The sequence below is a fragment of the Choloepus didactylus genome, chromosome 1 (assembly GCF_015220235.1).
Source record: "Choloepus didactylus isolate mChoDid1 chromosome 1, mChoDid1.pri, whole genome shotgun sequence".
Taxonomy (NCBI): Eukaryota; Metazoa; Chordata; class Mammalia; order Pilosa; family Megalonychidae; genus Choloepus; species Choloepus didactylus.
In genome coordinates, this window is record NC_051307.1 from 33,719,785 (window position 1) to 33,741,694 (window position 21,910).

Below are 21,910 nucleotides of genomic sequence, written 5' to 3' on the forward strand. Positions count from 1 at the left end.
AACAGAAAACTACAACCTACACTAAGAAAAATGAAATTATGGCCCAGTCAAAGGAACAAACCTACACTTCAACTGAGATACAGGAATTGAAACTACTACTAATAAGTCAATTCAAAAAGTTTAGGGAAGATATGGTGAAAGACATGAACCATATAATGAAAACACTGGGTGTACATAAGGGAGAAATTGAAAGTTCGAAAAACCAACTAGCAGAATCTATGGAAATGAAAGGCACAACACAAGAGATGAAAGACACAGTGGAAACATACAACAGCAGATCTCAAGAGGTGGAAGAAAACACTCAGGAACTGGAGAACAAGACACCTGAAAGCCTACACACAAAAGATCAGATAGAGAAAAGAATGGAAAAATACGAGCAATGTCTCTGGGAACTTAAGGACAAAATGAAAAGCAAGAATGTATGTGTCATTGGTGTCCCAGAAGAAGAAAAGGGAAAGGAGGCAGAAGCAATAATAGAGGAAATAATCAATGAAAATTTCCCATCTCTTACGAAAGACATAAAATTACAGATCCAAGAAGTGCAGCATACCCCAAACACAATAGATCTGAATAGACCTATGACAAGACATTTAATAGTCAGATTATCAAACATCAAAGACAAAGAGAGAATCCTAAAAGCATCAAGAGAAAAGCGATCCATCACATACAAAGGAAGCTTGATAAGATTATGTGAGGATTTCTCAATAGAAACCATGGAGGCAAGAACAAAGTGGGGGGATATATTTAAGATACTGAAAGAGAAAAACCACCAACCAAGAATCCTATATCCAGCAAAACTGTCCTTCAAATATGAGGGAGAGCTTAAAATATTCTCTGACAAACAGATATTGACAGAGTTTGTGAACAAGATACCTGCTCTACAGGAAACACTAAAGGAAGCACTGCAGATAGAAAGGAAAAGACAGGAGTGAGAGGTTTGGAAAACAATTTTGGGAAATAGTAGCACAGCAATGTAAGTACACTGAACAAAGATGACTGTGAGTATGGTTGAAAGATGAAGGTTGGGACCATGTGGGACACCAGAACAAAAGATGAAGGATAAAGACTGGGACTGCATAACTCAGGGAAATCTAGGGTGCTCACCAATTGTAATAAAACATAAAAATATGTTTTTACATGAGGTAGAACAAATGAATGTTAACATTGCAAGGCATTAAAATTAGGGTGGGATTGGGGGGGAGATTCAATCAATGGAAACTAGAGACTATAATTTACAGAAACATTGTATCATGCTTCCTTTAATATAACAAAGGCAATATACCAAAGGTAAATGCATATGGGGGGTGGGGAATAGGGGAAGGGTATGGGACTCCTAGCATTGGTGATGTTGTCTAACTCTTTATTGTACTTTGGGTTAATGCTATCTTTCCTTTGGTTGCTTTCTAGCTGTCAAGATTTGTTTCTGTTGTTGTTTTTCTCTCTCTCTTTCTCTTTTCTTTTTCTTTTGTCTCTCTGCCTTCTTTGACTCTTCCTCCTTCTTTGTGGAAGAAATGGAGATGTCCTTATATAGATAGTGGTGATGGTGCTGAATACATAAATACATGACTATACAGGGAACCATTGATTGTTTACTTAGGATGGAATGTATGGTGTGTGAACAAAACCATGTTAAAAGAAATGGGTTGGTGAAGAAACCTTGAGGGCACTATATTGACTGAAATAAGACAACACATAAAGACAAATATTTTAGGGTCTCACTGATATGAACTAATTATAATATGAAAACTCACAGACACGAAATATAAGTTACCAGGATATAGAATGAGGCTAAAGAATGGGGAGTGTTTGCTTAGCATGAGCAGAATGTTCCAGAGGGTGAACTTAAACGTTTGAAAATGGACAGGGAAGACGGTAGCATATTGTGAGAATAACTAACATTGCTGAAAGGTGTGTGAAGGTGGTGGCAAGGATAAGGCTCAAAGTCACATATGTCACCAGAAGGAAAGTTGGAGGTTAAAAGATGGGAATGTATAAACAGTGAATCTTGTGGTGGACAATGTCCATGATTAACTATACAAATTTTAGAAATCTCTCTCACAAACTAGAACAAATGTATGACACTATAACTAGAAGTTGATAGGCATATAGGAAAAATACATATTGCAAACCATATAGTACAGTTAGTAGTATTTTAACATTGTTTCATCAACAGTAACAAATGTACTCTACAAAAACTATGAATCAATAATGGAGGGGGGCATGGTTAGGCATATGGGAGGATTTGAGTTTCCTTTTTTTGTCTTTGTTTCTTTTCTGGAGTAATGAAAATGTTCCAAAAATTGAAAAAAAAATTAATTGTGATGGATGCACAGCTGTATGATGGTACTATGGGCAACTGATTGTACACTTTGGATCTTTGGATAGTTGTATGGTATGTGAACAATCTCAATAAAATATATATATATATGTATGTATATATACCTCATCTTATAATTATCATACTACCAAATGCAAAGGACAAAGACTGAGTTCTGAAAGTTACAAGAGAAAACCAATGAGTTACATTAAAGGGAGTCCCAATTAGATTGCTGATTTATCATGGGACACCATGGAGGCAAAAAGGCAGTGGGAAGAAATACTTAAAGTGCTGATAGGTTACAAACGCCAGCCAAGAATTTTATATATAGTGAGATTCTCTTTCAAAAGTGAGGGAGATATTAAGATATTCTCAGATAAACAAAAGCTGAAGGAGTTCTTCACTTCACCTTCCCTACAAGCAATGCTAAAGGGAGATCTTCAGACAGAAAGTAAAGGACAGTATTCAGTGATTCAAAGCAGCATAAAGAAATAAAGACATATGGTAAGGGTAATCATTTGGGTAATTATAAATACCAGTATTGTTATATTATATATATATTTTTTGGTATGTAACCCCACTTCTTACTTCCTACAGGTGCTAAAATATAAATGCATTAAAAGTAATGATAAATCTATGCTTTGGGACATATAATATGCAATGATATAAGTGATAACAAGCACAAGGAAAAAAGGTTGGGGGATGGAGGGATAAGGAAAATACATGTGCATGCTATTAAACTTCAGTTGGTATCAAACAAAATATGATTGTGATATGTTTAGCATGTTACATTTTAACCCCACGGTAACCACAAGGAAAATAAATGAAAAAATATATCCAGAGAGAAATGAGAAGGCACTCAACATGGTAGAACACAATCAAATAAATATAAAAGTAGGCATTAATGGAAGAATTGAGTGGCAAAAGTATGACTTACAAAGGCTAAATTGCAAAATGACAGAAGAAAGTCCTCCTTTATTGGTAGTGACCTTAAATGTAAATGCATTAAACTCTCCAGTGAAAAGGCAGAGATGGGAAGAATGGATAAAAAACCATGACCCAACTACATGCTTTCTGCAAGAGATTCACCTTATCCAAAGATATAAGTAGGTTAAAGGTGAAACAATGGAGAAAAATATATCTTCAAAGTAGCAAACAAAATAGAGCTGGTGTGGCTTATACTAATTTCAGATAAAATAGACTTTAAGTCAAAAACAGTTATGAGGCACAAAGAGGATCATTATATACTGTTAAAAGGGACAATTCAATAGGAAGATGAAACAGTTGTAAATATACATGCACACAGCAGCAGAGTTCCAAAATATATGAAGCAAATACTGACAGATTTGAATGGAGAAATTGACAGGTCTACCTTAATAACAGGAGATTTTAACACCCACTCTCAATAATGGACAGAACATCTAGTCAGAAGATCAATATGGATGTACAGGACTTGAGTGGTACACTAAATCAACTAGAACTAACAGACGTATATAGGACACTTCACCCAACAAAAACAGAATGTGCATTCTTTTTGAGTGTATGTGGATCGTTCTCCAGGGAAGAACATATGGTGGATCACAAAAATGTTTCAATAAGTTCAAAATTACTGAAATAATACAATGTGTGTCCTCCAACCACAATGGAATAAAGCTAGAAATCAACAAAAGGGAGAAATGGAAAATTCACAAATACGTGGAAATTAAACACCAAACTGTTAACAAACAATAGGTTATAGAGGAAATCAGCAGTGAAATTAGGAAATATCTTGAGGCAAATGAAAATGAAAATACAATATACCAAAACATTCAGATGCAGCAAAGGCAGTGTGGAGATGCAAATTTTTGGCTCTAAATGCTTACATTAAAAAGAAGAAAGACTTCAGATCAAAGACCTAGCTCCAAAACTGGAAGGACTGGAACAAGAAAAGCAAACTAAACTCAAAGCAAGCAGAAGGAAGTAAATAACAAAGATTAGAGCAGAGATAAATTAATAGAAAACAAAACAAAACAAGAAACTGAATCAACAAAATCAAAAGCTAGTTCTTTGAAAAGAAGAATAAAATTGACAAACTCTTAGCCAGACCAACAAAGAGAGAGAGAGAGAGAAAGAGAGAGAGAATACAAATAACAAACATCATCAATGAAAAGTGGGACATTACTACCCACCCCGCTGAAATGAAAAGCACTATAAGAGTATACTATGGAAAATTGCATGGCAATAAATTATAGATAACTTAGATGAAATGGATAAATTCTTATAAACACACAAACTACCTACATTGACTCAAGAAGAAATAGAAGATAAGAAAAAAACAATTACTAGTAAAGAGATTGAATCAATAATCAAAAACCTCCCAACAAAGTAAAGCCAAGGCCCAGATGGTTTCAAAGAGGAATTCTACCAAACATTCCAAGAAGACTTAACTCCAATTCTGCTCAAACTCTTCCAACAAATTGAAAAGGAGGGAACACTCCCTAACTCATTCTATGAGGCTAACATCAGCTTCATACTGAAACCAGATAAAGATACCACAAGAAAAGAAAACTAGACAGAAGTATCTCCTATGAATACAGATGTAAAAAAAAAACTAAAAAAATTACTAGCAAACTTGAAACCAACAGATCACTAAAAGAATCATACACCATGATGAAGTGGGATTTATCCCTGGCATGCAACGGTGTTTCAACATAAGAAAATCCATGGATGTGATACACCATATTGACAGAGTGAAGGACAAAAGCCACATGATCATCTCAATTGACACAGAAAAGACATTTGACAAAATAGATCATTCTTTTCTGACAAAAACACTTAAAACACAAGGAATAGAAGGAATCCTCAACATGATAAATGGCATAAATTAAAACCCACAGTTAACATCCTACTTAAGGGTGAAAGATTGAAAGCTTTCTCTTTAAGATCAGGAACAAGACAAGGATGCCCACTATCATTACTGCTATTCAAGATTGTACTGGAAGTTCTTGCCAGAGCAATTAGGCAACAAAACATAATAAAAGGTATCCAACTGGAAAGGAAAAAGTAAAACTTTCCCTATTTACAGGTGATGTGATCCTTGTTCTGGTTTGCTAATGCTGCCCATTATGCAAAATATCAGAAATGGACTGGCTTTTATAAAGGGGGTTTATTTGGTTACAAGGTTACAGTCTGAAGGCCATTAAAGTGTCTACAAGTATACCTTCACTGAAGGAAGGCCAATGGCTGTCCGGAAAATGTCTGTTAGATGGGAAAGCACATGGCTGGAGTCTGCTGACCCCAGGTAGTGTTCCAGCTCCTTTCTCAGCTCCTGTGCATTCTTCAAAGTGTTCCTCTTGGCTATAGCTTCTCTCCAAAATTTACTCAGAGCTGCTCTTGGGGTGTTTTTCCTCTCTTAGCTTCTCCAGAGCAAAAGTCTGCTTTCAAAGGCCATCTCCAAAATGTCTCTGTAAGCTAAAGCAGCATCTGGGCCTGTGTAGCTCTTTTAAAGTACTCCAGTGATCCAATAAAGACCCACCCTGAATGGGTGGGGCAACACCTCCATAGAAATAATCCAGTGAAAGTTCTCAACCACAGTTGGTTGAGTCAAATCTCCACGGAAACACTGCACCAATAGGTTCCAACCTAATCAACACTAATACATCTGCCCCCACAAGACTGCATCAAAGAATACGGCTTTTTCTGGGGGACATAATATATACAAACTGGCACAATCCTATATACAGAAAATCCAGAAAAATCCACAACAAAGCTCCCAGAGCTAATAAATAAATTCAGCAATGTGGCAGGGCCCAAGATCAACACCCCAAAGTCATTAGTGTTTCTGCACATAAGCAATGAACAATCATAAGACATCAAGAAAAAATTCCATTCATAATACCAACTAAAGAATCAAATATCTAGGAATAAATCTAACCAAGGATGTAAAGGACTTGTACAGAGAAAACTACAAATTGTTGCTAAAAGAAATTAAAGAAGATCTAAATAAATGGAAGAATATTGCATGTTCATGGATTGCACGAGTTAACATTGCTAAGATGTTAATACTACCCAAAGCAATTTATAGATTCAAGGAAATCCCACTCCAAATTCCAACAACCTTCTTTGCATAAATGAAAAAGTCAGCCATCAAATTTATATGAAAGGGTAATGGGTCCCAAATAGCTAAGGCCATCTTGCAAAGGAAAAATGAATTTTGAGGACTTTCACTTTCTGATTATACAACTTATCACAAAGGTTCAGAAATCAAAACACATCATACTGGCAAAAGGACAGACATATAGACAAATGGAATAGAATTGAGAGCTCAGAAATCAATTGATTTTTGACAAGGTGACAGAAACCACTCAACTGAGAAAGAACAGTCTTTGTAACTAATGGTGCTGGGAAAACTGGATCTCAAGAAAAAGGAGGAACCCTAACTCACACCACATACAAAAAACAACTCAAAATGGAGCAAAGACCTTGATACAGGAGCTAGAAAACTATTGAGTTCCTAGAAAAACTTAGGGAAGTATATTTAAGACCTTGTATTAGACAATGGTTTCTTAGACTTTACACCCAGAGCAGAAGCAACAAAAGAAAAAATAGATAAATGGCACCTCATCAAAATTAAAAACTCTTGGTCCTCAAAAGCTTTTATCATGAAAGTAAAATGACAATTTACACAATGGGCGAAAATATTTGGAAACCACATATGCAATAAAGTTTTAATATCCAGAATATATAAAGAAATCCCTTAACAACAAAAAGACAAATAAACCAATTTAAAAATGGGCAAAAGACTTGAACAGACATCTTTCCATAGAAGATATACAAATGGCCAGAAAGCACATGAAAAGATGCTCAACTTCATTAGCCATCAGGGAAATGCAAATCAAAACCACATTGAGAAACCATTTCATACCCAATAGAATGACTACTATTAAAAAAAAAAAAAAAAAGAAAGAAAGAAAAGAACAAGTGTTGGAGATGACTCAAAGAAATAGGAACACTCATTCATTGCTGGTGGCAATGCAAAATGGTGCCACTGCTGTTGAAGACAGTTTGGTAGTTCTTCAGGAATCTAAGTATAGAACTGCCATATGAACTCATAATTCCACTACTAGGTATATACCCAAAAGATGTGAAAGCAGGGTCTCAGTGATTTACACACTGATGTTTTTAGCAGCACTGTTCACAATTGCCAAAAGATGGAAGCAACCCAAATGTCCATCACCAAATGAATGTATAAACAAAATGTGATATATACATACTATGGAGTATTATACATCCAAAAACATGGATGAACCTTGAAGATGTCATGTTGAGTAGAATAAGCCAGACACAAAAGGGCAAATATTACATATCTCACTGATTTGAAACAATTAGAATAACAAACTCATAGAATCAGAATCTAGAATATAGGTGACCAGGGGATGGGATGGGGGTAAGTTAAGGCTTAAAATGTACAGGGCTCCTATTTAGAATGATGGAAATGATTTGGTAATGGATAGTGGTGGCAGTAGCACAACATTGTGAATGCAATTAACAAACACTGAGCTATATATCTGAATATGATTAAAAGGGGATTGTTAGATTGTGTATATGGTAACAGAATAAAAATTAAAAAAAAAGATCCATAGAACTATGCTACACATACAGTGAACCCTAAGTTTAATAATGGACTTGAATAGTACAATTATAAAAATTTACTCTCATCAATTGTAACAAATGTTCCACAACAATGCAAGGTGTTGTTGGTGCAGTGGTGTAGGGGAATCCTGTATTTTATGCATAACTGTTCTGTAAACCCACAACTTCTTAATTAATAAAAAAGGGAAATTTTAAGTCATATATATGTTACCAGAATAAACATTAAAAAAATAGGACTGTACAACACAGTGTACCCAATTGTGAATGATGGACCATAATTAACAGTACAATTCAAAAAATGTATTACAGTAATGCAGGTGTTAATAATAAGGGTGGTATATGGGAACTCTGTATTTTATGCATAATTTTTTTGTAAGCCTACAACTTCTCTAATTAAAAAAATCATTATAACTTTTTATGAATGAGTTAGAATATTGAGAAGTTGAAAGGGAAATTTAAAATGTAAATTATTTTATACTTCTATTTTTAAAGATGTTTATGAGATATAGCACTTATCTAACATATATTAACAATTTTAAAGGTCACCGTATATTTTGAAAATAAATGTGTTTCAATATACTAGCTAGAACCACAGATGAGGCTTAAGAAATTCTAAAGACCTCTTAATAGAATATCACTTTTTATCAAACTTTGATCTTGTGATAACACTAATGTACTCCTGCTGTAACTTATGTGAAATCCTAAATAACATCAGCAATGAGAGTTTGATGAATATTTCTCAAAATTGCATTTCATATACCCATGACTTATTAAGCACAATACATTTTCCTAGTTATGCGGGGACATAATTGCAAATATGCAGTATCATATTGGGCTATAATAAAGCATATACATCAGTGATATTATGTTGTATGAGATTTAAATAACTCAACCAGCAATGAAATTCCTATCGTTCTATTGTTTACACCTGCTGCCTCTCACTGCCAAATATGGATGCCAAGATTATAGAGACAATCACCAGAATGGTCATGCTGTTTTGTATTGTTTTTATCAGCTTCTCTGTGCTTAATTCTAATCTCTGAAGTTAATGTAAAAGAATGCCAAGGATCCATCTCTGTCACTATTCCTTATCCCCAACCTGGTGTCCACAGCCTCCACTACTCTCTTAGTCTCTCTGATTTTAGCCTGGATTGGCCTGGGAAACAAATCATCAAGTATTTTTTGTAAAATCAAGTCAAACTACTTTAGGCTAAAAATTACGGCATACTGCTTTCCTAAGATGCATTTTCATGAATATCATTCTTGTTGGAATTGAAGGCCTTTTCCACTACACATTTGGTTTTGTAGCTGATGAAGACAGCCGTCAGTAGTTGAGGCTGAGGGGGGTTTATTGTACTTAAACACTGGCTAAAAAATAAAATCTTCATCCTTTGTATTCTTGATTACAGTATCTCACACTAAGCCAGTGTCAGTATCACAGCTACCACCACCATGCCCTGATTCATTCAAGAATTGGCCCCAGGAAACTGGAGTTAAAGAAACTTCAGGAGGACAAATCAGTCTGAAATGAAGAATCATTAAGGATCATTAAGGATCATCACGGAGGTCCCAATGGTTGAAGCTAATAGAATTAGTATATTATTATTTTTAAAATTTTCCCAATTTAGTCTTAGTTTTTATGATGATTTCATTGTTTAAAATCATTGTTCCTGGTACCATTCTAACAATGCCATTGAACCCAGTGATTTTTATGCCTCTATTTTTAAAGCAAGCTCTGTGTTCATTTTCATTTTCTACATCCTTTTCTTATTTCTAAGTCTCCAAATATATCGTATCTCTGTTCCCTGAGTTTCAACTTGTTCAGTTTTCCCTATAAGAACTTTCAGTCCTGGATTTGATTCCAGCATTTTTGAAATGTTAAACTTGTCCAGCAAGATTGTTTTGGAAGATGTCAAAAGATGTCAAATTCAAAAAACACAACAAACAGAATAGCCAGATGTTTTGAATAGTAAATATTATTTATATGTAACAAAGCCATCATGCTTTCAGAGGCTGGCTGGGTATGATTTACATGACAGAAATAACTGTGCAGTATCTTTGATATATTAAAATTAAATGCAACACAGACCAATCCATGGTGAGGATACAAAAACAATGATGAGATTTAACTCATTCATAAAATTAAGATAGCACTTCTAATTTAATGTATAAGAAAGCTGGAAGTGACATGGGGATATTCCCAACATTTTGATGACAAGGATTATATTTAAAATAAGCCATGAGTACTTCACAGCCCTGGACAATAGCAGCCTTAGAAGTGTCTGTCCCAGATATTCCCCTTTGGTTGTGGAAAATAGAGTAATCCAAGGGTCCTAGGTGAGTGTGTGTAGATTGTGGTGGCTGCATAGCAGACAGACCCTTAGGGGCTCAGGACAACGGTTATTTACCAACAGACACAAACATATATTAAGTCTTAATATAGCCAAACCAATGTGCACTGACTATCAGCCATGTCTACAGATTGTGAAAAGTCACTAGCAGGTCAGATCTTGCAAGGCAGTTTTCAGATACACTTAAAAATTGTTTATGGGTCACATAATATCTGTTAAAGCTGACAATGTGAATTTCTTTATATTCAATTCTTTTTTACTACTGATTTCCACTTCACTGCAAATTTGGTCTAAATTGTATCAAAATCAGCAGAAGCAGCAGCGACTGGACTTGCACCACTATTCCAGCTGATCACATTTGGCTACAATAGCAGTGAAACTCCAACAGCTGGGAAACAAATGCTGCCCTAATTTCCAGAAAAGTTCTGTTAATGCAGATCTTTTGGAAGCAACTTTCCCACTTCTGTAAAGACTGATCTTCCTAAAGAACAGTTATGATTACCTCCTTTCTCAATCTGTAAAATCACAAGAAGAATTTCCCTTTCTCTTACTTTTAAATGTTATGTTCAGATAAATCCTTCCACTGACTATTTTATGAGATAAAGAAGTATTCTGACAACCATAAAACAGTCTTTATTACATTAAGACTACATTTACACTGTCTAAGAATAATTTACTGGATGTCACCTAGCATCTGAAGTGAGAAACATCCTTTGATTGCTGTCTTATTTAAAAGAAAGATAAACAAGAGGAAGAAATGACCTTCCACCCAGAATTCTACAGACAGATGAAGAGCTCCAGGTGCATATTGGAAAAACGGCAGATTCAGAGATAATACTGTTGCACTATTTTTCTTAATACATTTGCTTATGGACCAAAAGTCAAGTGATTCTTAAGTCTAGAAAATATTTAGTTATTTATATTCTTTGTACATTGAATTTTTATAGAACCGTGAAAAGAAATAATCGCCCTAAATGGTTTCATGCACATACACACACACTCATATACATACCCTTCTACATACATACAACTTGCATTTTTATTCAGAAATGATTCATAGCATTTCCTATTAAAATAAACATTTCCAACATTGTCAAAGTTAAGATTCTGCTACTGTTTTCATCAATAGATGGTTTTCTCTTCTGTCAGTCATGAAAATTCCCTTAGAGGTAAATACTGGGAGTATTTAAAAAGCTTTTGGTAATGATGAAAAAGTAGGGTAAGACTCATAAAGTCATGGCAGTGTACTTTTTCATCCGAATATAAAGACTATGATTTGGTTTTTATTTTGCTTATATTTACTAACTTTCTCAGAGTTCAGTTCTCATTTATTAAAATATTTTTCTTATACCTCATGTCGTAATCATATATCACCAACATTTAAACCAGTATTGCATTTATGACATGTTTCAATAAATATGTGGATGACATTTTCTGAATTACTGATGTTCAATTATGATACACTGTAAGTTGCAAAAAGGTAGAGATGTGATGACGTATATGGTAAATCCTCCCCAAACCAGATTGACTGGACCTGGGAAATTTTACTAGAAGCCCACAAAAAAACCACTTTTCCTTATCATAATTCTTCTTATCCCATTCAAAATCACCTTGTTCAAAATGCTGATACTGCAATAAACAGTGTGACATGAGCTCTGATATTAGAAAGGCAATACCATTGATTCTAAGTGTTCTGCTTTCAGTGTTCAAAATCTTACACCAATTTAAGAATTTTTCTTTGTAGAACAGTTCTTTTTTGTTATAACATTTTCTTTTTATAATGCAAATGAGTTCATAGCAAACTATTAAAGAATCCATTTCCTTTCACTTATTAAAAAAATCAAAACTGTAATCTTGGGCCATTTTATGGGTGATGATAGCAGCTGCAAGCCAGCCTCTCCATCAGGGAAACACCACAAGCTTTCTGAGAAGGGGAGAAACTTGTTGTTTTAATCCTCATATTTAAAATCAAAAGCTGAATAATAAATGGTAAATCAAAGAAGTGACTTAAGATTTCAAACATTCAATTGAAAAAAACTGGCTTCAAATCCCATTTCTCCACTTGAACTGTGGGCACTTCAGAGACATTACTTGAACTCTCCCGGCCTTGATTTTCTTACCTAAAAATTTAGAGTGATTATGAGTTTTAAGAAAATAATGGTAATAATAATAGCCTGACATGTATCAAGAGTTTACCAGGCAGGATCTCACTTCCAGCACAATCCATGCTTTGAAACAAATAAGGAAAAGACAACTTCTCTTGGTGATAGAGGACACAAAGTCTCCCTTCTAGGCTGTGCAATTCCTGCTTTTCCTATCTGTGGTCTGAACTCTGGTCACAAGACTAGGCAGGCTGTCATACCCTCTCATTCCCTCTTGGCATGTGTCTCCATACAGGACACACACTGTTTGACTATGTTTTAATCTTTTTAATTCTACCAGCAGCTCTTTGGTGTACGTGTTTTAGTCTCATTCTTAAAATGAGGAGCAGAGGTGGGGGGCACACAGAAACGCTAAATAATTTGCCCAAGACGCTATAACTCATAAGTGGTAAAGTTGAGGTTTGGAACCAGTCAGTCTTGCTCCAGAGTCCATCCTTTTAACCACAACTCTCTGCTGCCTCCATATGTTTCAAAAATATAATATTTTTCTAAAGTGAAAAGTTTCACGAATAAAAGGATTAACGAATATATACACTAGGCAAGTTAACTAGGTTATAATTATTAGCGTTTATCAGCTACTGATTACTGTGTGGCTAATATATGCAAAGGGTTCTGTGTTCATAGCTTGTTTCTAAGAAGGCTTTAGATTTTCTATTGATGAATCTTTAGATAGAGTGAATACTAGAACACCTTCTAGCTCAAATTTTCAGACCATATATGTCCTTAATGATTTTTTTAATCCAACTTTTTCATTTTCCAAATAAACAAGGCCCAAATTGAATACTTCCCAAATTACAAAGAGTACAATTATAGTCAAGTTACTAGGTTTCATTATGTCATCAATATTATGTTAAAAATAAAGAAACAATCTTGCCTGGTAGTTGTGCAAGCCCACCCACCTACATATGATGTGCCTGGCACAGAAGGCAGTTGTAAATAGTAAAAATTATTAGTGAGGGTATCAGGCTCAATTTTCACTTTGGTTCCCTCTATATAATATTGCCTCTTTTCCAACATTAATGTAATAGATTTCACCATCCTTGAGAAAAGAGTTATAAAAACAAAACCATAAAATGATGATAAATGGCAGTTAAGGAATAATGCCTATGATACATGTGTAGTTCATTAAACGACTTGTAATAAGATTAATTTGTTCCTTTCTTGCACAAGAGATACTTAAAGTAATTGCATCTTTGAAAACTGCACTGTCATCACTTTATGCTTTTGATGATGTCATGGAATAGTACCATACGCTGGGATATGCTCAGCAGTTTTTCTTGTATCTCCCATGACATTATATTAATCTATTGGCTGCTGGTCACCATCCATGAATTTTCAATATTCCATGGTGTCTGCATGATAAACAAAGAGGTCTCTAAATCTCCCAGTCTCCTAAATAAAATGCATGCCAATTTTAATATGGTTAATACATAATAAAGTGTTCTGGAGAAGTCTGGAGGTGCCATGAATACATCTAATGCCATTTTACAATATAAACAGTTTGGGGATCACTGCTGTGCACACTGAAAAGAAAAGGGAAAAGAGAAACATTTTACTTCAAAACACTTCAAATGTTTAAAAACATCAACTGTTCTTCAAACATATCCTCCCAACTGAGACCTGAGTTTTGAACTCTTTTTCATATTTATCCATAAGTCCATAAGAAAAATCTTTTTACCTTTGTCCTAAAGACAATGCCTTTACCTCTAGTCATTTCACAAAATTAAATTAATGCAACCCCCACAGATATTCTCTACACACATGTGGGTAACAATAAATTAGTTCAGTTCTAAGATCATAAAGGTAATTTCCTACCTAGAATTACAAATTCAGTAAATACTCTTTGATTATTATCCCCATGGTATCTGTTTTTATTACATATTCATGCATCAAAAACAAGCAAGGCCACTAACCTATAAAAATACTTTTTTTTCAATTACTGCTAGATGTTATTAAATCTGTGTTAGATTATGATGATGAAGATGTTTGAAATGTTATTTTTTGTTAAAACACTTTTGCCTTATTTTTGAATAAGTTTCTTGAACTTTCAAGGGGGGAGGGGTGATGTATTATAAAGTTTTGGAAAGTATCTTATTGAATATTTAAGGTACTAAAATTAAGAGATTTCTATGGAGAATTATTTTGTGAGTAACTGCTTTTTTCCCTAGGGCAAATAATTAATTTGTTGGCATACACAGAAATTATAGACTGTTTTATCAAAATTTAATAAATAGAATATATATTCCTTATGTTGTAGGTTCGTAACAATGGCCCCAAAGAGCTGTTTCAGTCCTCACACACTTGCATAGGTATTTCATAGTGACATAAAAAATAGATGCACCACTTAAATCTTAATGTCAACCAGGAAGACAATAGACTTGTTAGGAACTTCCAAAATGTCAGACTTTACATTGTCCTGTACTCATGACATTTTGGCTGAAATACATCTTTAAAAAGATAGTCTTCAGAGAATAACAATCACAAATCAATTTATAGATGATTAAATTTCAATGTGAAGTTTTATGTCCAAGGACAAATTACTCATAAGAAAAAATCTAACTTAGTAATGTTTACTTACATCATCATTTAATGCTAAATAAAATACATCATGTACAATTAATTAGAAATTTTCCAGATGTCACTTATAAGAAGTCTAAAAATACTTAATAGGCAAATACAGCAAAAGGTTTGAAACAACTTATATAGTTACAGAACACAAAATAAACTTTTCATCAACAATTTTTGATTGTTGTAGGTATTCCTTTTATTCCCTCACAGAGTTTAAAGCATTAAACAACAATATACAAAAAGGATATTATAGTCAATGAAGTGTTTCTATTTGTTTTAAAAACTTATGTTCAATGCATGACCTCTGCTGTTCATTGATTTGCATGAATAATCCCAATAAACACAAAAGCAGTCAGATATGTAATTCACACATTCAGAGGAGTCTATAAAGTGAATGTCTTCTCAACTAAATTAGGGAGAAAAAGGTATCTAATGCCATGGCTTCTGTAACATCCTCAATTGACACTGCAAAATTTTCATTTTATAAGCAACCTGATTTTCTCCCTCCCAAAATATAAGTAGCATGCATTTTAAAATAGCATTTCAACGGTATTGAATCCCAGTGTTTCCAGAGGACCAACAAGAGGGGTTGGTAACAAGGCATTTAAGAATTAAATTCTGAAGATGTAGAACATCACAAATTGCTGTAGGGTAGATCAGTAACAATTAAGCTTAATGTGCCAGTCTCTAAAGGTCTGGCTTCACAACTGATTAAATTGCTGTCATCTGTCATCTACTTACCTCTAGTGACACCTGTTATACAGATGCACAATATACAGGACAAGAAATTCATGTCTTTACATTTAAAAAAAAAAAATTTCCACACTTAAACCATACACTTCAAACAAATATTTACTGTAACATCTTAATGAGCGTGATAAGAGATTTCAATAAGGGTAGTTGTGCTCAACCTTCACAAAACGCCCAGTGAGAATCTATATCCTTTTTAATAGAGCTTCCTAAAAAAGTAAGGAAACATGGATGCAGAATCCTATTGCTCAGCAATAGGACAGTGGAAATCAAAGGTGGGGAAAAAAAAAAAAAAAAAAAAAAAAAAAAAAAAAAAAAAAACCTCCAGAGAGAACACTGGAAAGTTTGCCAATTCTGTGCACCTACTGTGTGCGCGAACCTGCAGCCATTATCAGCTGCTCAACTCCTGCTGACTTCAGTTGCTGAAAAGATTCCCAATCTAGAGTAAGGGATGTACAGGAAGACTTCTGGTTGCGCGCAAAGACCAGTCCCCGGTTCTTTGTCAGTTCTCTTGAGAACAAAGGCTGTCTACCCTCGAGGCCATGAGCGACCCACAGCGAACATCTCTGGTCTCAGAAATAATTCCAGTGAATATAATGCGGCAACAGGAGTCGGGCCAACAGGGGGTGGCGTTTTCTGCGTCTGCTCTTCTGGCACTGAGTTCCCTTGGCCTCCGCCCTACCCCACCCCTTTTGCAGGTGCCAAGCCCTGTGGCCAGCATTCTTACAAAGCAAGTAGAAATCACTCCTGGAAGCGGTTGTAGCTGCTCAGGATGCAGCAGAGGCTCTCTTCGCAGCTACTGAACCAGGTGTTTCAAAAAATTTTAAACTTTCGAGTGTGCAGGGGAGGGGAGCATAAGGGACGATCCACTTCTCCCCGGCTCTTCCCGACCCCCAAACCTATGCGGGTTTACCACTCCTGGGAAAGCCCGGGTCCCTCGCCCTCGCTTCCCACGGTCCCCAGTCCCTGCTCCTCCGTTAGGCTGGCGGCCCCAGACTCACCGCTGACCACCCGGCGGCAGAAGGCACCGTGGCCGCAGAGTAGCACAGCTCCCAGCAGAAGCGAGACCACGCGGCTCATCGCGGCGCGGCAGCAGCGCAGGTGGAAGGTGGAAAGAAAGCGGCCTCTATAGCCGGCGGCTCTAACCGAGCAGCTTCCCTGCCTCAGCGCTGGGTCCTACTACCCTCGCGCGAGCGCAGCTGCCCGGCGCCCTGCGCGCATCGCCTCCGGCCTGGAACTGCCGTGGGTCGCCTTGGCGCCGCGCGCGGGAGTGCTGGGCTAGAGCGCACCAGCCAGCGAGGGCGCGATTGGGGAGCGGGGACGGGACGAAGTTAAGTGACCCCGTGTCTGTCCCAGAGATGAAGCGACACGCCCGGAGTGGACACCACCAGCCGTCTCTGCTCTCCTCCCTGGTATCTGGCTAGTAGGGGGCTGAGCCCCGGCGCCCTCCTCGTGGCTCTCGCAGCAGCGGCTGCTCTGCGCTGGAGGTGCGGTCTTATATATCCACACCCTGAAGTTTCAGCCCCTCGCTAGTAATATTTTTTTTAACTGTTTCGTCTCTCCTGCCATGAAGAGCATCTCAGCCCCTCCCCTAAAACTGGAGCCACTTTGAAAATGGTCCAGTCAGCATCCCTAACTCCCTCCCCTCTCCTTGTTCCCAGTCCACTCTTTCCATTCGCTAACAGTGTGGATACTCATTTGTGTAAAATGTGACAGCTTTCCTATTAAACTCTGGCAAAAGTTGGATCCATTTGGTTTTCTCAAAGATTAATATCCACAGGGATGCCAAGTTGTGGGGCCTTTCTGTTTTTGTGCTAAATTGCTTGATCATGTGTATTGCTAGATGCAGGGTACCAGTCACTATTTAAGACGGATTGGCCGAGGGAGAGCCAAAACCTGCTCCGCGAATTATATAATGTGGCAGGTTTTTCCCCACCTAGGTTCTGCGATAGATTAGCTCCAAGCAGGTTGTTTGACTAAATTGTCAGAAGCAAATTGAAGAGAATATTTGGAGCAACGTTTTCCAGCTTGTTTCAATCTCAGTATTAGCAACCCCAACCCCACAGAAAACCATCAATACAAAATACTCTAAACACTTGGGAATTTCCTGGAAAAAAGAAAAAAAAGTATCTATTTGCAATTATCTATTTGTGATCAATGATTTACTTGAGAAATGTACCTTCAGTTTAAAACCTACATTGATACTTTCCCATAACCTGACCAGATCTTTGTTATAATAGTTCAAACAAGGAGGCTAGAGTTTCCTAGAGTATTGGAAATTATGAGACTTTTCTATATCTAGTCCATGGCCTGAACCCTGAGGATGCCCTCATAATGAGCTTCGGTAGAATTAATATTTTGCCATCATGCTGTTTTAAATGCACAAGTTTATGTTAAATAAAATCACTTTGGTTTCTCTGTGTTTTAACGGGTAGCACACATTCCTAGAACTCCTCACCGTCTTTGGTTTTCATAAACTACAAGTACATTCTAAGCATATGCTGTATTGTTTTCTTGGAAAAAGGGAGCCAAAATTGTTATAATAAGGACTTGCAGAACCAGAAATTTTAGCAGTTGAAAGGATCATAAAAATTATTAAATCCACCCTCCTCAAGAAAGTAGAATTCCAAAAAATCACAATGATGTCTAACTATCACTTTATTTTCCCTTGTATTACCATTAAAAACATTTTTTGTAGGACCATGGGCAATTAATCAATTGGAATTCTAGAGGGTATGGATTTTGTGAGTTTCATCATATGCTAAATTCCAAAAGAAACAGACACTGCTGGGATTTTTACAATGGAAAATGGATAAAACCTCAAGGTTAGGGAGATATAGCTCAGCCCTGGAAACAGTATCAAAGGGTGTCATGGGTGGTTGGGGGGGGGGGGTGTCTGTGGTCAGAGAGCTGCCCTCAAGGGGTTCACAGTATATGTGGTAAAAGAAATGTAATAAAGTCGTGAGTCAATGTCATGGTTAGCATAAAGGAATAAGGAATTCATTTTGGAAGTATTTATCCAGGAATCCTCTAGGAATAGTCATGGTTGGGGTCATAATCCTCACTGGTTTATGATCTGAATGACTTTTCCAAATGCCCGCAGATCCAGAATTCTGATTTGGAACTCCCTCCTTTCACACCATCCTATCCCCAGATACTCACAAGACCCAGAGCTTTTGTGTAAAGACCCTCCTTTGGGAAGGAATACTAGGGGATAAGAATGTAAGCACTGAATATAATTTTCTACATTTCAGTAGAGGTCCTGTTATGCCTAGAAAGTCAGAAAGTCCTTGAAGCCATTATTGGCAGAGAGCAATTCCAAGGTTTCAGTGTTTCAAAATACCCAACTTATTATAAGAACTGTATCCTCAGTGAGATTGCACAGACTTCCTAAATTATAGTTTCTTACCTTTAGGCTAGAATTGTATCAATTCAGGGTGGCCATACAAGTTAACTAAGGCTGCTCAGCAGTTATTCTGGCAGCTGTTTGTCTTATCAGGAAAACAAATTATTACAAGCTCTTTGTAGATGATTTTTTAAGGGAGTTGGCCAACAAGACCAGCTCTTTTCTTTGTTACTCCACCACTGAAAACATCTGGAGAGATCATCAAATACAGAGAACACGGTTTAAATAGTCTTAAATATAGAACATGTCTAGTATGAGACATTTTCTTTGGGGATCACTGCAGGAAATCTCTCGAGATCCACACCGCCAACAGCACCACACACACACACACACACATACACATACATAAATAGCATATTAGAAGATATAAATTAAAAATTTTCAAGAAAATGCATTTTTTAAAATGTTATAAAGTATTGGAAGTTAGAGGAAAGCACAGTATATTCATTCATTTTTTTAACAAATTATTTTCATTTTTACCTGTTGATGTGCATGTATAAGGTGTCATTCATAGGCAAATGACTTTCTAATAGCAAATATATTTTAGTTAACCAAACAAAATGAAAAATATAAGAACTGCTTGCAGACCAATCAGGACATAAGAGCTCCCTCAAGGACAGCCAAAAGACGTAGAATGTCCCTTGCAAATAAGGTTCTCTGCACTGTAAAAACACAAACAGCAGTTTTGGATGAGAACCCTAAACTAATTAGGAGAAGGAGCTCAACATTGATTCAACAACTAAAAATGCATCATTTTTTTTTCAAGCCCCTGAATAGAACCGTGATCTCAATAAGTATGGACTCAAGTTAAACTCGGGTGCAAGTTAATGACTGAGTTTCCAGAGGTTCTAAACTCCAATGGGCAACAACATCTGAAATCCAAAATTTTGAAAAGTGATATCCAGGCCTTTAATAGGCTACCTTGAACTTGAATATCCCAAATGTATGACTTACTCCTATACTTTTCCCATGACACCCTCAAATGTCTGCGCCTCCCAGGGAGCATCAGTATCATATGTCCATTAATAAACCTTAAGGACACCCAGCCTGAATTCCAGCCATTGATTTGCATTCAGTGGATTCTCATTTAGGTAACTCTAAACTGTGGCTTCAGCCTCAATCACAGAAGTGTTCATTCATATGTGTCCCATATCAAAGAGTGACAGATGTGGTCTACAAAGGAGATTTCTTACATTGTTCAAAATTATTACAACTTCATATCAACATATTTGAAAAGTTATTATAATCCAACACTAATTAATTTATTCATGGTGTTACACCATTTATAGCATAGTTAATGTTATTCAATTATTAATGTATTCAGGTTATTACACATTTTTAATAACAATAGTTAATGATTCTGCTGACCACTATCAATAATATTGTCATTTAAAAATAAGTATTTGAAATGGAAAAATATAAAACCATTACTATATAACCACTTCAGCAGTAGAAAAAAAGTTTCATTTTTCAGATTAATGGTTGGTTGTCACTTTTAGGAAGACACCATTGAATCTTCATTTTTTAGAGATGACACCTCAGTGTATCTGAGCCGGCATATAACTGGCTCAAATGAAAGGATGAGCAGTTGGTCAAATTTCCCCAGATTTACTTGTTCTTTTCAAAATGTCTGTGCTATAGAATGCAAGACCCACCTCATTCAGGAATCATTTCTACTCCTCCACATAATCCTAGAAATCTTAGTCTTCACAGGGCCATCTAGAACAGTCACTGTTCATGAAGTTGTTAGAAATTTAATGAGGAATTAAAAACACAACAAAAACATAGTTTCCTACAACTCAAAGTTTCAATTTAGGAACTATTGAGATTGTTACATGCTCTGACCATTCCAATGAAAAATATTTATGGAATTTGATTACCAAAATATATCTTATCAGATATAAAGAATCATATAAATTTTCATGAATATCTACTAAAATATTAACTCGATAAGTTAAAGTATTCCTGTAGTGCTTCTTTATTAATGAAAAGTAATGTAGTTGGATACTATCATCATTTATCTAGCATGAACCAATATATTTTATTCTAATCTTGGTTTAATTGCTAAACCTGGTCTTAATTTACATAGTGCAACAAAACAAAATTAAGATACTCAAACCAAAAAAGATATAAACCCAAGTCACCTTTGTTTCCTGAACTAGGTAGGTATGGTAATTAGCTAACTATTCATTAAGAGTGGCATTGTGATGTGGAAAGATTACTTGGTGTTATGGATTGAATTATCTCCAAAAGACATGTTGAAGTTCTAGTTCCCAGTACCTCAAAATATGACCTTATTAGGAAATATGGTCATTACAGATGAAATGGGGTAAGGTGAAATGAAGTCTTACTGGAGTAGGTTGGTCCCTTAATTCAATATGGCTGGTGTCTTTACATGAAGAGGAAATTTGGACACAGGAAGGGAGGACACCATGTGAAGAGACAGGAGAAATGACCAAGTAAAGATAGAGACCGGAGCTGTGTAGCCACAAGCCAAGCAACACCTAGGGCCACCAAAAGTCAGAAGAGAGACCTCAGAAGGAGCTTGGCCCTGCTGTCACTTTGAAAACTATGAGACAATAAATTTCTATTGTTAGGTCACCCAGTTTGTGGTGCAATGTTATGCCTGTCCTAGCAAACTAAAACACTTAAATAGCAGAAACATTAATCAAGATTTTCAGTTAAACCAGCAATATGTTCTTGGGCAAGTTTCTTCACTTCTTTG

At 36.1% G+C, this 21,910-nt stretch overlaps 1 protein-coding gene across 1 annotated transcript in view; it reads right to left on the bottom strand.

Annotated features, from left to right (window-relative positions):
* Positions 1 to 16,859, bottom strand: part of CHODL (chondrolectin) — a 31,155-nt gene extending 14,296 nt beyond the window's left edge. The window contains exon 1 of the mRNA XM_037828861.1: positions 16,781 to 16,859. Within this exon, the coding sequence (XP_037684789.1) occupies positions 16,781 to 16,859 (79 nt within the window). The remainder of the gene's footprint in view (positions 1 to 16,780) is intronic.
* Positions 16,860 to 21,910: the final 5,051 nt, after the last annotated feature.